The sequence below is a fragment of the Hylobates moloch genome, unplaced genomic scaffold (assembly GCF_009828535.3).
Source record: "Hylobates moloch isolate HMO894 unplaced genomic scaffold, HMol_V3 SCAFFOLD_7, whole genome shotgun sequence".
NCBI classification, from domain to species: Eukaryota; Metazoa; Chordata; class Mammalia; order Primates; family Hylobatidae; genus Hylobates; species Hylobates moloch.
Window position 1 is genome coordinate 13,675,786 of NW_026652282.1, and position 13,648 is coordinate 13,689,433.

At 43.7% G+C, this 13,648-nt stretch overlaps 1 protein-coding gene across 1 annotated transcript in view; it reads left to right on the forward strand.

Moving 5' to 3' along the window:
* Positions 1–5,985: 5,985 nt before the first annotated feature.
* Positions 5,986–13,648, forward strand: part of REPS2 (RALBP1 associated Eps domain containing 2) — a 204,616-nt gene continuing 196,953 nt past the window's right edge. Inside the window, exon 1 of the mRNA XM_032757980.2 lies at positions 5,986–6,346. Within this exon, the coding sequence (XP_032613871.1) occupies positions 6,089–6,346 (258 nt within the window). The 5' untranslated portion in view covers positions 5,986–6,088. The remainder of the gene's footprint in view (positions 6,347–13,648) is intronic.

Below are 13,648 nucleotides of genomic sequence, written 5' to 3' on the forward strand. Positions count from 1 at the left end.
TCTGTTCTAAGTTTATGAATAGATTGACATTAATTTGACCCCAAAATAATATTAAAAACACTTTGCAAATTTGAGAGAGACTCTGAAAAACAAGAGAGAAGTTAGGAACCAGTGTTATGGTTTAAAATGTACCCATAAAATTTCTTCATGTGTCACCTCTGAGACTGGGTCATAAAAGGCAATATGGTTGCAGAAGCATTTTCTCTTAGATCACTAACTCTGGGTTTGGAAGCCAGCTGCCATGTCATGAGGCCACTCAGGCATCCTGTGGAGAGGCCCACATAAGAAGGAACTGAGGCCTCCTGCCAAGAGCCGTGTGAGTTAACTGTCTTGAAAATAACTCCTTCAGCCTCAATCAGGACTTTAGATAACTACATCCCTGGTCAACAGCTTGATTGCAGACTCCTGAGAGACCCTGAGCCCAAGCTGTCAGAGGCATTGGAGCCAGATTGACTCCATCTTGAATAGGGGCTGGGTAAAATAAGGCTGAGACCTGTTGGGCTGCATTCACAGGAGGTTAGGCATTCTAAGTCACAGGATGAGACAGGAGGTTGGCACAAGATACAGGTCACAAAGACCCTGCTGATAAAACAGGATGCAGTAAAGAAGCCGGCCAAAACCTGCCAAAACTAAGATGGTGATGAAAGTGACCTCTGGTCATCCTCACTGCTATTATAATACATTGACATGCTAAAAGACACTCCCACCAGTGCCATAACAGTTTATAAATGCCATGGCAACATCTGGAAGCTACCCTATATGGTCTAAAAGCGGGAGGAACTCTTAGTTGCAGTGGTGGGGGAGGACAGCAGGAGTGGGAACTCCTCACTCCTTTCTTAGAAAACTTATGAATAATCTACCCCTTGTTTAGCATATATCAAGAAATAACCATAAGTATACTCAGTCAAGCAGCACATGCCACTGCTCTGCCTATGGAGTAGCCATTCTTCTGTCTCTTTACTTCTCTAATAAACTTGCTTTCACTTTACTCTATAGATTTTCCCCAAATGCTTTTTTGCACAAGATCCAAGAACCCTTGCTCACTTGGAAAGGGACCCCTTTCCAGTAACAGAGCCACCCAGCTAAGTCACTCCTGAATTCCTGACCCTCAGAAACAGATAGTAAATGTTTGTTGTTCAAGATGCTGCTATGCAGCAAGAAATGACTAATACAATTCCATGTCTTAGGCACCTTGAACTCATACTGCTTGGACAGCTGCCTGAATACGAAATTAATCTTTTCCATCAGATTCTGCTATAATATATAAATTAGAGTAGATGAAGAGGGGGACATTTCCAAGACACAACCAAATCTACACTGTCACTTTGGAAACTGTTATTCATGAGATTATAGGACTTGTTCAGAAGTCATCAGGAAGCAGCTAAACTAAAATTTAAGTTTTCAGTGACTGTCTGGAACTCCTAGAGAAGAGAATTAAATAAATGAGAGTAAAAATGTGAAATAAGACATGAAGTTGGGAATGAAATCATGTCATGAAAGTAGGTTTAAACTAGGAGGGAATTTAGTTGCAAAGGAAAACATAAACCTCTTATGGAAGGAAATCTCAGAAGGATACTTTACCACTGTGTTTCTAGTACTTTCCAGGTAATTCTGATTCCTCCCTTGATTTAAATCGACATCATTTAAAAAAATTTAAGTTTCTATTTTAATTTCAGGGGGTACATGTGCAGGTTTGTTGCAAGGGTATGTTGCATGACGCTGAGGTTTGGGCTTCTGTTGATCCCATCACCCAGATAGTGAACATAGTACCCAATAGATAGTTTTTCAACCCTTGATTCCCCCTCCTTTTGGAGTTCCTAGTGTCTGTTGTTCCCATCTTTATGTTCATGTGTACCAAGATTTAGCTCCCACTTATAAGTGAGAACATGTGATATTTGGTTTTCTGCTTCTGAGTTAATTCACTCAGGATGATGGCCTCCAGCTTCATCCATGTTGCTGCAGAGGACATGATTTCATTCTTTATAATGGCTGCATAGTATTTCATGGTATATATGTACCACTTTTTCTTTACCCAATCCACCATTGATGGGCACTGAGGTTGATTCCATGTCTTTGCTATTGTGAGTAGTGCTGCGATGAACATGTGAGTGCATATGTCATTTTGGAAGAATGTAAATCAACAATTATTTATTAAGTATCAGATGAGTAAGGTATGCTCTTTGTCTTCAAAACGCTACTTGGAAATATCCTTAACTGTGAAAAAGGGTGTACTGGCCTCATCGTCCTCATTTAGTTCCTTTGTTTGTTTCTATGGTTCTGTATTAAGAAGAAGTTTTCTTTTTCTTTTTTCTTTACACCAATGTCACTTGCCAAAGCAGTTTTCTTATTTAAAATTTACCTCCAGAAAGAACTTATGTAGCAAGAAGAGGAATGCTATGTGTACAAGAGTTATAGTTCACAGAGCAGGCATCACTGTTGATGTAAATCAGTTAACTGAAATTGTGATTTATGTACCTGCACTCTCCTGTGAGTCATGACACCCCCAAGGAAGTGATAAATGCATTTGTGGCCTTACAAGGCAGAGAATCAAATCCCAGGTGACTCAGTAGCCACATCAACCTGGTCAAAGTAGAAGAGGGTAGGAAACAAAAATGAAGAATGAGACCACAATCTATATTTACAGTAAAAGGATCCTGTTTGCAGTGCTGGGATAGCAGTCTTTGTTTATTAAGCATAATGCTATATAGACTGTACTGAAAGCACTTAAATATTACAGGTTGGCTTGTGCTGCACATGTTCTTTTGTGAGATATGGATCGTATTACTCTCTGATATAAAATCCTGGCTCAGGTTGGATTATTTGGGAGCAGAAACTGAGACGGGGATTTTTTGTGTTGGTGCCTCGATGGGGAAGCGCTCTCAGAAGAAGGGGTGTGAGGGAAGCAGGATGGGGCTGGAGAGGGAGCTAGGCAAGGAAGTGGCCTCTGCTGGAGACTTCCCTTAGCCTGAGCCCACGGGCCACTCCGGAGCATGATCAGAACCAGAGTCGGTCCCACTTTGAGTCAAGGAGCTGGCCTTTTAAGGGAGTCAGTCAGTCCTTGCCTGTGGGCTGTTTCATGGCAGGTGGAGGTGTAACCTCCCTGAAGTGACTTATTTGGCTGAGGGTAGTGTCCAAAGAAGGGAGCAGCTGTGAACCATTAGCAGACAGCACTCACTGGTATGTCCATCATCTGGTGAAGGGAATCTTGGCAGTAAACCAACAGTGCCTACCCTAGGTCTGAAATTTTCTCACGGTCATTATGGCAGAGTCTGGCCAGATATTCCCCAAACTCCTTACTTCTTCTTGGGTACACAGCTTGATAATATTTCCTAGCCTTATTTGCCATATGACTGATCTCCAATCAACGGAAAGCAGAGAGATGATTTGTGCCACCTCTGAGCCTGACCTCCCCATAAACCCCCATCTTTCCAGCTCTTCTGAGTTCCCACTTGCTTTCTTTTTCTAACCACTAGATGCAGAAGATCTAGTGGAGGACTTTGAGGACCTAGGGGATGGAGGAGCCAGTAGATGGTGTCCCTGAATGAATATGACTAAAACCACCCTTTCTACAGGGGTGACATTAGCAGGAAATAAACCGGGATTATGTTAACCCACTGACATTTGGGGATTGTTACAGCAGTTAGCCTACTCTGACTCATTTGAATGTTCCATTTTTCAGAAACATAACCAGCTTTGGAAAATTTGATTTTCAGAATTCTATCAATTTCATCAATTATAGTCCTTGCTCTCAACTTTATGATGACTAAAATGCTGAATAACTGAAAAATTCTTAGTCTTTTAAAAAATAAAAAAACTCTAAAAATACAGCTCTAATGATACATTTGAGTATTATGGGCAATTTTTTAAAGCACCATGAAAAGACGTGGTCGCGATAATAATTATCCAAAACCCTGTTCTGGGAAACAAAGCAGGAAGCTGCTTTCCCAAGGTTAACAAGTAGTGAGAACTCTTGGCTCCAGTTTGTCTGACTTAACTATTGGGCTTTACCAGTGCACGGAAATCTTTTAACATTTCTGCTCAGCCATTCCCAGGGATACCAAAGGCTTAATTCCATGGAGAGGGGTGAACTGTTTGATACTTTACATAAGAGGGCAGCAGGGCTGCTGGGAACAATTCTTTGTTACTTGAGAGCAGCCACCTTCTCAGTTTGTTGGGCTTCAGAGGACACAGTTGGTATAGGAAGAAAGAGGGCACATGATCACACATCTGCATGGGTGCCCGTACACACACACACACATGCACACACACACATACACACAAGGGTGGGTGTAAGATATAACTTCACCAAAATTCCAAGCTGGTTTTATGGTAGACAGTCATTTGTTTGTTATTTTTTAGACAGGGTCTTGCTCTGTCACCCAGACTGGAGTGCAGTGGTGCCATCTCAGCTCACTGTAGCCTTGACCTCCCAGGCTCAAGTGATCTTCCCACCTCAGCCTCCCAAGTAGTTGGGACTACAGGAGCACACCACCATGCCTGGCTAATTTTTGTAGTTTTTGTAAAGATGAGAACTCACTATGTTGCCCAGGCTGGTCTCGAACTCCTGGGCTCAAGCAATCCACCGGCCAGGCCTGGACTTTCTTTTAAAGGTGGCTAGAGGGCCAGGCGCGGTGGCTCAAGCCTGTAATCCCAGCACTTTGGGAGGCCGAGGTGGCGGGGGGGGGGGGGGGGATCTCCTTAGGTCAGGAGTTCGAGACCAGCCTGTCCAACATGGTGAAACCCTGTCTCTACTAAAAATACAAAAATTAGCCAGGAGTGGTGGCAGATGCCTGTAATTCCAGCTACTCGGGAGGCTGAGGCAGGATAATCGCTTGAACCCGGGAGGTGGAGGTTGCAGTGAGCCAAGATTGTGCCATTGAACTACAGCCTGGGCAACAAGAGCGAAACTCCGTCTCAAAAAAAAAAAAAAAAAGTGGCTAGGGTACTAGCCAGGGGGAAGCAAGCACATTTGAGAAATATAGTGTGTATGCTTTAGGATAGGGAGGAATGGAGAGAGAGAGGAGGACATGGACACGGGTGGAAAAATGTGGGTTTTCGCACTGATTTTTGGCGTGAGCTTGAACAAGTTTTGTACTTAAAAAAAATGTCTGTTTTACTACTAAAATAAGTTCTTCCTTTGGAGAGTGAGGGTCCTCTGTTATTGAGGTTTGTATTTTCAGGCCCTAGCATATAAATCTGCTACACACGAGATACTTAACTAGTTTTGGAGGAACGAAGGTGAACATGGCAGTTTCCTCATCTGTAAAAGCAGGGTTTGGACGAAATGATCTGCAAAGTGGGTCTTTTTGTACTCTTACTACTCTAGTATTTACGAGTAACCGATGTTATTCCTTATTAAGTCTCAACTCCTGGTTTGAGCCATGTCTGAGGAGGTGGCCTAACTCCAATACCACCCTGAACACTCTGGGGTCAGTGGGACCCTGTTTGTACAGACGTCTGTGTCTTCCAGCTCTTTAGGACATAAGCAGTACTGCTATGGAAGAAAGGAAACCTAATTTCCCATGCTTTGTCCCTTTCTGGAAAGGGCATGGCGTGGTGTGGGCACCACACCTGCCCCAGCCTTCTAGCGAGAAAACAACACAACCTTCCCCGCTCCCCGAAAAGAGCTTTTCTCCAGTTGGGTCTAGATGCCCCCTTCCCAACCAGGGCGGATGGCCAAAGACTCCGCTCCCTTGCAGGGTAGGCTTGGAAAGGCACGGGGCCCGCCTTCCTGGGCAGTGGAGCCGGTGACCGGCGGAGGGCGGGCGGCGCGCTGGGTTAGTTACCTGGCGCTGGGCGGGGCATGCGGGAGGCAGGGGCGGGGCCGGGGTGACATCTCAGGCTGCGATTGGGCCGCGCCGCGCCTGTCTCCATGTGCCGCGCGGCTGAGGCACAACATTCAAGCCCGGGGGCGGGGCCGGCGCGCGCCGGGAGGAAACGGCCGCGCGGCAGCTGCGGGGCGTGGGGGTGGTGGCGGCGGCGGCGGCGGCGTCGGCGCGGCAGCTGAGGCCGAGGAGGCGGTGGCTGTGGCGGACGCAGCGGCACCCCAGCTAGGGACAGGGTTCCGCCGCGCCCCCTTGCTGGCCCCATGGAGGCGGCAGCGGCGGCTGCGGCGACAGCGGCGGGCGGGGGCTGTGGCTCCGGGCCGCCGCCGCTGCTGCTGAGCGAGGGCGAGCAGCAGTGCTACTCTGAGCTCTTCGCGCGCTGTGCCGGCGCCGCGGGCGGGGGCCCCGGGTCTGGGCCCCCCGAGGCTGCCAGAGTCGCCCACGGCACGGCCACTGCGGCCGCCGGCCCCGTGGCTGACCTGTTTCGGGCGTCGCAGCTGCCTGCCGAGACGCTGCACCAGGTGGGTCCCTCCGCCTCCTGTCCCTGCGGGTCTGTGGGGCAGTGTGTGCGGGGGCGGAGGTTGCGAGTGGGGCGACAGGGCTGCCCCCAGGGACTCGGAGGTCTCGGCCAGTTCTCAGAGAGAGGACTCTGCAGCCGGGGATGGCGGCGACGCCCTTGTCCCCGGGGGACACCAGCCTCCTCCGCAGCTCAGCTCCTCGCCCAGTGCTGGGTGCGCTCTCCCCATCTTCCTTCCCTGAGACTGTCTGACACTCCCTCCCCTCCCCCGGCCATTTCTGGGGTTCTGCAGCCGCCCAGACCCAAAGTTTGTCCTGTTCTGGAAGTGGTGTTTGTTTTGGCTGCTGCCTGGTTTAACCTCTGCTCGCTGCTCCTGCCCCTCCCTCTCCTGAGTGGGTTCTCAGGGTGCCTTGCTGGGATTTCAACTTGAAGGGTGTGTGTGTCTGTAGGGTTCGAGGCCCAGGGCTGAATGTTGTCTTCTCTATGTAGTTGTGATATATACGTATCTGCTATATATAATTGCCCATAACATATTTCTAAATATTAATATTAAATCGAAAACCTTAATGACAAGTTGCAGAACAGGGACACGGGACTGCAAGAGGACGTTTGTCAAGTCAAAACCAAATTTCCCATTTGAGGTTAGAGGTGGACTTCAGAAGTCCACTATGGGAAACAGCTGTAGTTTCCCATCTATCATTACTTGGATTTGAAATAGAATTGAAAGGTAAGGGATGTCATAGCTACCACCTTTTGGCTGTTCTATACTTGGAAAAGGACTAGGGGATGATACATACCAGACGCTGTTTTTGTTTTGTGCTTTCCTTGGAGCTTGGAGAAAGACTACTTGATAAGCCTTTGTCTGTCATTTCATGTCACCAGCACTTCATGGTGATCAGATTGTTAATATCAGGTTCAAAACGTGAAATGAAGCTTTTCCTAAAAGCAATAGTATGAATGTTATTAACACCAATGGAATATTTAGAGTGGCGAGTGGTATTTTAAAATCTAGTTTCAAAGGAGAACTGAGGGTTTTATGGTTCACTTGAAATGTCATTGTGTTCATACGTATTTTTTGAAAAATTACTTAAGACTGCGTTTTATACTGCTAGAGTGTTTTTACTGCTATATGTTTGTGAGCATAACTTTAGACACTTTGTAATCTTTCACCCTTTTGAATTTGGGATTTCTGAAAATATAACTAGTATTCACAGAACTTAGCATGGCTGTTTGTCCCTAAAGAAGTCCTTGATATGTAGACAGTTCTGCCATTGCTGATGAGTAGTTGAGCTGAATCAGGTAAAGAGAAAGTCAGTGTCTTAAAACACAAACCATGGCTATTACATGAGGCCCTCAGAATACTCCTGAGCATAATACATTTATTCAGTGCTGTAGCTGCTTCCCAGCTGAAAGAGGAATAATTGACTGAGGCTATGCAGCAAGTAAGTGACAGCTGGGTACCTATTAAGGCTTATTTTGTTGTCAGTAATGCATCGGATAAGAGGAGGTGGGCATAGTAAATCTGAATATGTTGGTTGATGCCTCCTTAGGAATTGGGAAGAAGGATTTCCTGATGTTAAAACCCATGCTTTCTTGAGGTACATATAGTTTTAAAAGGACCCAAGGCACAGTGCCTGTGTGTGAATGAGATTATATTTTTGATGTCCAGTTGAGATCTGCTTGCAAAAGACTGATTCAGATACTGGCAAAAGGGGACATCCCTACGAGATTGCTTGGGGTAAATCTCTCAGAGCTTGAAGCTCCCTTATTCAGCCTAGCAAAGCAAAACACATCATCCCCCTTTAATCCAACAAAATTACCATAACTCAATATTCTTGGTACAGGTGAAAATGAACATTGAAGCCATCCTGGACATGTAATCCTAAGAGAGTCAAACAAAGTCAGCAACCAGCAGACACCTAATTTTCACCCATCACTTTGGTGGTGGTGGTGGTGTGTGTATGCTCCATCCACTTTAATTTGCATTACCCCATCAGTGTATTAGCCATTCTTTAAAACAAACGTAGATGTTTTTACCCTTTCCCTGTTAAACAGGAACCTGTAAGTTGAGATTTAAGTGCCCCAACAGGTATAACTACTCAAATCTTGGAGGCACTAACCAGCCCTGATATTTTCTATGGTAACAACCAGGTTTTCCTCTTAATAAGCGTACAATTAAGATTACCATAATAATGTTCCAGGAAGAGTGAGAATCTTACCACAAGTAAATGGTCTATAAAAATACTTATTTTTTATTTATTTATTTTTTGAGATAGTCTCGTTCTGTTGCCCAGGCTGGAGTGCGGTGGCGTGATCTTGGCTCACTGCAACCTCTGCCTCCCGGGTTCAAGCGATTCTTCTGCCTCAGCCTCCCGAGTAGCTGGGACTACAGGCGCATGCCACCACGCCCGGCCAATTTTTGCATTTTTAGTAGAGATGGTGTTTTGCCATGTTGGCCAGGCTGATCTCGAACTCCTGACTTCAGGTGATCAACCCGCCTCAGCCTCCCAAAGTGCTGGGATTACAGGCGTGAGTCACCGTGCCCCGCCTTAACATATTTTTTAATAGACTATTTTTTTTTCAGAGCAGTTTTAGGTTCACAGCAAAATTTAGTAGAGTACCCATATATCCCCTGCCCTGACACACCCGTAGCTTTCCTTACTCTCAACATCCCACATCAGAATAATAGAGTTTTTACAATTGATGAACCTACATTAACACATCATTATTCCCCAAAGTCTATATATTAGGGCTCACTCTTGGTGGTGTACATTCTGTGGGTTTGGACAAATGTATAATGACATGGATCCACCATTGTAGTATCATACAGAATAGTTTCACTGCTCTAAAAATCTGTGCTCTATTGATTCATCCCTCCCTCTCCACTAACATGTGGCAATCACTGTTTTTTTTTTTTTTTTTTTTTTTTTACTGTCCTCATAGTTTTGCCTTTTTTAGAATGTCATATAGTTGGAGTCATACAGTATATAGGCTTTTCACATTGGCTTCTTTCATGTAGTAATATGTACTTAAGATTCCTTCATGTCTTTTTATGGTTTGGTGGCTCATTTCTTTATAGTGCTGAATAATATTCCATTGTCTGGATGTACTACAATTTATTCACCTACTGAAGGATATCTTGGTTGCTTCCAAGTTGGGCAATTATGGATAAAGCTGTTATAAACATCTGTATGCAGGCTTTTTTGTTACATGCAGGATATAAGCTTTTGACTCATTTGGGTAAATAGCAAGGGGCATGATTGCTAGATTGTATGGTAAGAGTATATTTAGTTTTATAAGAAACTGCCAAACTGCTTTCCAAAGTGATTGTACTGTTTTGCGTTCCCATCAGCAATGAATTGGTTTCTTTACAGAGTATTTATTTTCCTTTGCTGACTTATTTTAACGGCAGGATTCTAGCACTAGGTGGAAAACGTATGAGTTTCTGATGTGTGTCAGGTACTGTCCTGGGTGCTGAGGTTATAATAGTGAATCCAACATAATCTCTGTCTTCATGGAGCTTATGTTCCCATGCAAATGTTTTTACACTTCAGAGTTTTTATTTTGTTGAGAAAAGACTTGAAATATAACATCCAAAAATAAAATGTCAGCCTGGTGCTGTGGCGCACGCCTGTAGTCCCAGTGCTTTGGGAGACCAAGGATGGGAGGATTGCTTGAGGCCAGGACTTTGAGATCAACCTGGGTAACATAGTGAGACCCTGTCTCTACACAAAATAAAATAGCCGGGCATGGTGGCATGCGCTTGTAGTCCTAGCTACTCTGGAGGCTGAGGCAGGAGAATTGCTTGAGCCCGGGAGTTCAAGGTTATAGTGAACTATGATCGCACCATTGCTCTCCAGCCTAGGCAACAGAGCAAAACCCTGTATCAAAATAAAGTAAAATAAGCCTGTCAAACCCAAACCAAATACGTGTCAAACCCAGACCTGATTCTCACCACACACTATGCCTTCTAGTAAAATGCTGGCCTTTGAATACCAACAAAATACTTCATAACCTGGGAAACCAACTACTCTAACGTTTGTTGCTCTGTCTTGAAATACTAAACAAAACCATTTACCTGTTCGTAGACATATTTTCTTTTTATAGTTTAAAAGTATTCCATTCTGCCATTTTCCAACTAGTGCTAGAATCCTGCTCTTAAAATAAGTCAGCACAGGGAAATAAATACTCTATAAAGAGACCAAAAGACCTTTTAAAATAGGCTGTGGCCAGGCCCAGTGGCTCACGCCTATAAATCCCAGCACTTTGGGAGTCTGAGGCCGGAGGACTGCTTGAGCCCAGGAGTTCTAGACTAGCCTGGGCAAGATGGCAAAACCCCATCTACACACACACACACACACACACACACACATACACACACACACACATACACACACACACACCCCCGCTACCTACCTCTCTCTGGGGCATGCCTGTAGTCCCAGCCTTTCTGGAGGCTGAGGTGGGAGGATCCCTTGAGCCCAGGAGTTTGAGGCTGCAATGAGCCATTATGACACCACTGTACTCCAGCCTGGGTGAAAGAGTCAGAGCCTGTCTCATAAAATAAGTAAGTAAATAAATAAAATATCTACCTTAAAGCAGCAAGTTTTATATTTGATGTAATGAATTAACAGACTGCTTTATAATATCTATCTTTTAGGATAGTGTCAGTCTCTTGGAATGCTGTGCATCTTCCAAGTCATTAAAATTGGTTTTCATTAAAAATTTTTTTAACATATACACATCTTATTGGAGTTCTCTTTTAAAATTCAAAAATGAGAACATTATTTTTTCAAAGCCAAGTAACAGAAGAGTATATAAAAAAGTCAATTTTGTGCATATCTTTTTACATTTCTTTCTATGCTCATGTAAAACATACATGACATGTAATTATACACATATGCTCCACATCTCATCTGTATTAATTTTTTAAATTATACTTTAGTTCTGGGATACACTTGGAGAACGTGCAGTTTTGTTACATAGGTATACATGTGCCATGGTGATTTGCTGCACCCATCAACCCATCATCTACATTAGGTATTTCTCCTAATGCTATCTCTCCCCTAGCCCTGCACCCCCGAATAGGCCCTGGTGTGTGATGTTCCCCTCCCTGTGTCCATGTGTTCTCATTGTTAAACTCCCACTTATGAGTGAGAACATGTGGTGTTTCGTTTTCTGTTCCTGTGTTAGTTTGCTGAGAATGATGGTTTCCAGCTTCATCCATGTTGGTTTTCATTTTTATGATAGTTAATTCTTGGACATTAAGGGGAATAATTATAAAACACTGTTGCTTCCATATCAAGGGAAATCACTGAATGATTAAAAAAACCCAATAAGTGTTGTCTGATTGTTTAAGCAGCTTTCATTGAGGTAAATAAGTGAAACAAAGCTGTGAGAAGTAGGGAATATTTAAACAATTTGTGCGCATGCCCTCACCTTTGGGGAGAAGTCTTTTCTGAAGGCTCTCTTCTGATTTTTTGAAGCAACTGTTTAATCATTAAAGAAAATTATAGGTAAAAGACAAATTCTTGTGAACTTTCGCTCATTGCTAGATTATTAGCCAGAACTATTTTTTAAAAATGTAAATGAAACAACTTTATATTTTTACATCTTTAGATCGTATCATTTTGTAACTATACTTTAGGGAAAGAGAGGCCAGCATATTAAAACAGTAACTAGGGGCTGGGCATGGTGGCTCATGCCTGTAATCCTAGCACTTTGGGAGGCCGAGGTAGGCGGATCAACTGAGGTCAGGAGTTTGAAACCAGCCTGGCCAACATAGCGAAACCCCATCTCTACTAAAAATACAAAAATTAGCAGAAGAATTGCTTGAACAGGAGAGTCGAAGGTTGCAGTGAGCTGAGATCACGCCATTGCACTCCAGCCTGGGGGACAAGAGTGAAACTCCTTCTCAAAAACAAACAAACAAACAAACCAAAAAACAAACAAACACACACACACACACACACACACACCAGTAACTAGGACTAACTATATGCTGTTTTAAATTGACAGTGTTCTTTTTTTCCAAAAGAGAATGAATGCCAGCAGATGTAGGAAGTACCAGAGCTAAACCATTGCTTGGTTAAAAGGAGTACCTCTGCATAATAGTTACTTGTTGACTCTTTTGTAATAAAATATTTCAGGCATGTAAAACTAGAGAGTTACCCAAGAAATAACTGTGTATCCACCACTCCGTATAAGTAGAACAGCCCAGCTAGAGTGAAAGCCTCCTATGTCCCCTTCTCTGGTCCCATTCCCCTCTCTCCCTACCCTGGAGGTTACCAGAGTCCTGAATTTGGTGTGCATGATTTGAAGATTTCTTTCTACTTTTATTGTATGTATATGTGGATATATATATTTGTGTATATATACATCACTAAAAAAGATATTATTTTGGATGTCTTTTCAACTTACGGAATATCGTATTCTGTGTAACCTTCTGCAACTTGCTTTTCCTCTCATTGTTATGTTTTTGGAATTCATCTTGTTGACACATGTAACTTCAGTTCATTTATGTTTCCTTTTAAAAAATCTTTACTACTTACGTTTACAATGACTCATTGTTACAGTGCAGTAGAGAGCCTTATGCCAAAGGGAAGTAGGTGGCATTTTTCCTTATTTATATAGAATGTCACATGACTGGGGGACTGTTCGAAACGTGTATGAAAATTAAGAACACCTTCATAGATAGCAGAATGCACACTTATATTCTTGAGCATGCTAGGGGATGTTTGAGCTAATTAATTGGCTTTCATGGGCTTTCTTTTTTTCTCATCTTTTATTTTTTTGAGGCAGGGTCTTGCTCTGTCACCCAGACTGGAATGCAGCAATCTGCATTGCAACAATCACTGTAGCCTCAACCTCCTGGGCTCAAGCAATCTTCCTGCCTCAGGCTCCCGAGTAGCTGGGAATACAGGTGTGCAGCACCAAGCCTGGCTAATTTTCTTTTTAAAAATTTGTTGTGGAGATGGTGTCTCATTATGTTGCCCAGCCTGGTCTCAAACTCTTGGGCTCAAGTGATCTCCCACCTCAGCCTCCCAAAGTGTTGGGATTACAGGTGTGAGCCACCACACCCTGCCATTTTTCATCTTTTTAAAAATGGAACATCTCAAATAAGCAAGTAGATAGAATAGATAGAATAATGCATTAAACCCTGCTGCACTTGCCACTCAGGCTCAACAACTGTCAATGCATGGTTAATTCAATTCCATCTACATTTCTATCTTTGTTCCCTCTCTCATTTGTTATCCTGAAGCAAGTCGCAGACATCATATGGTTCATAGGGCTTATCTTTAAGGAA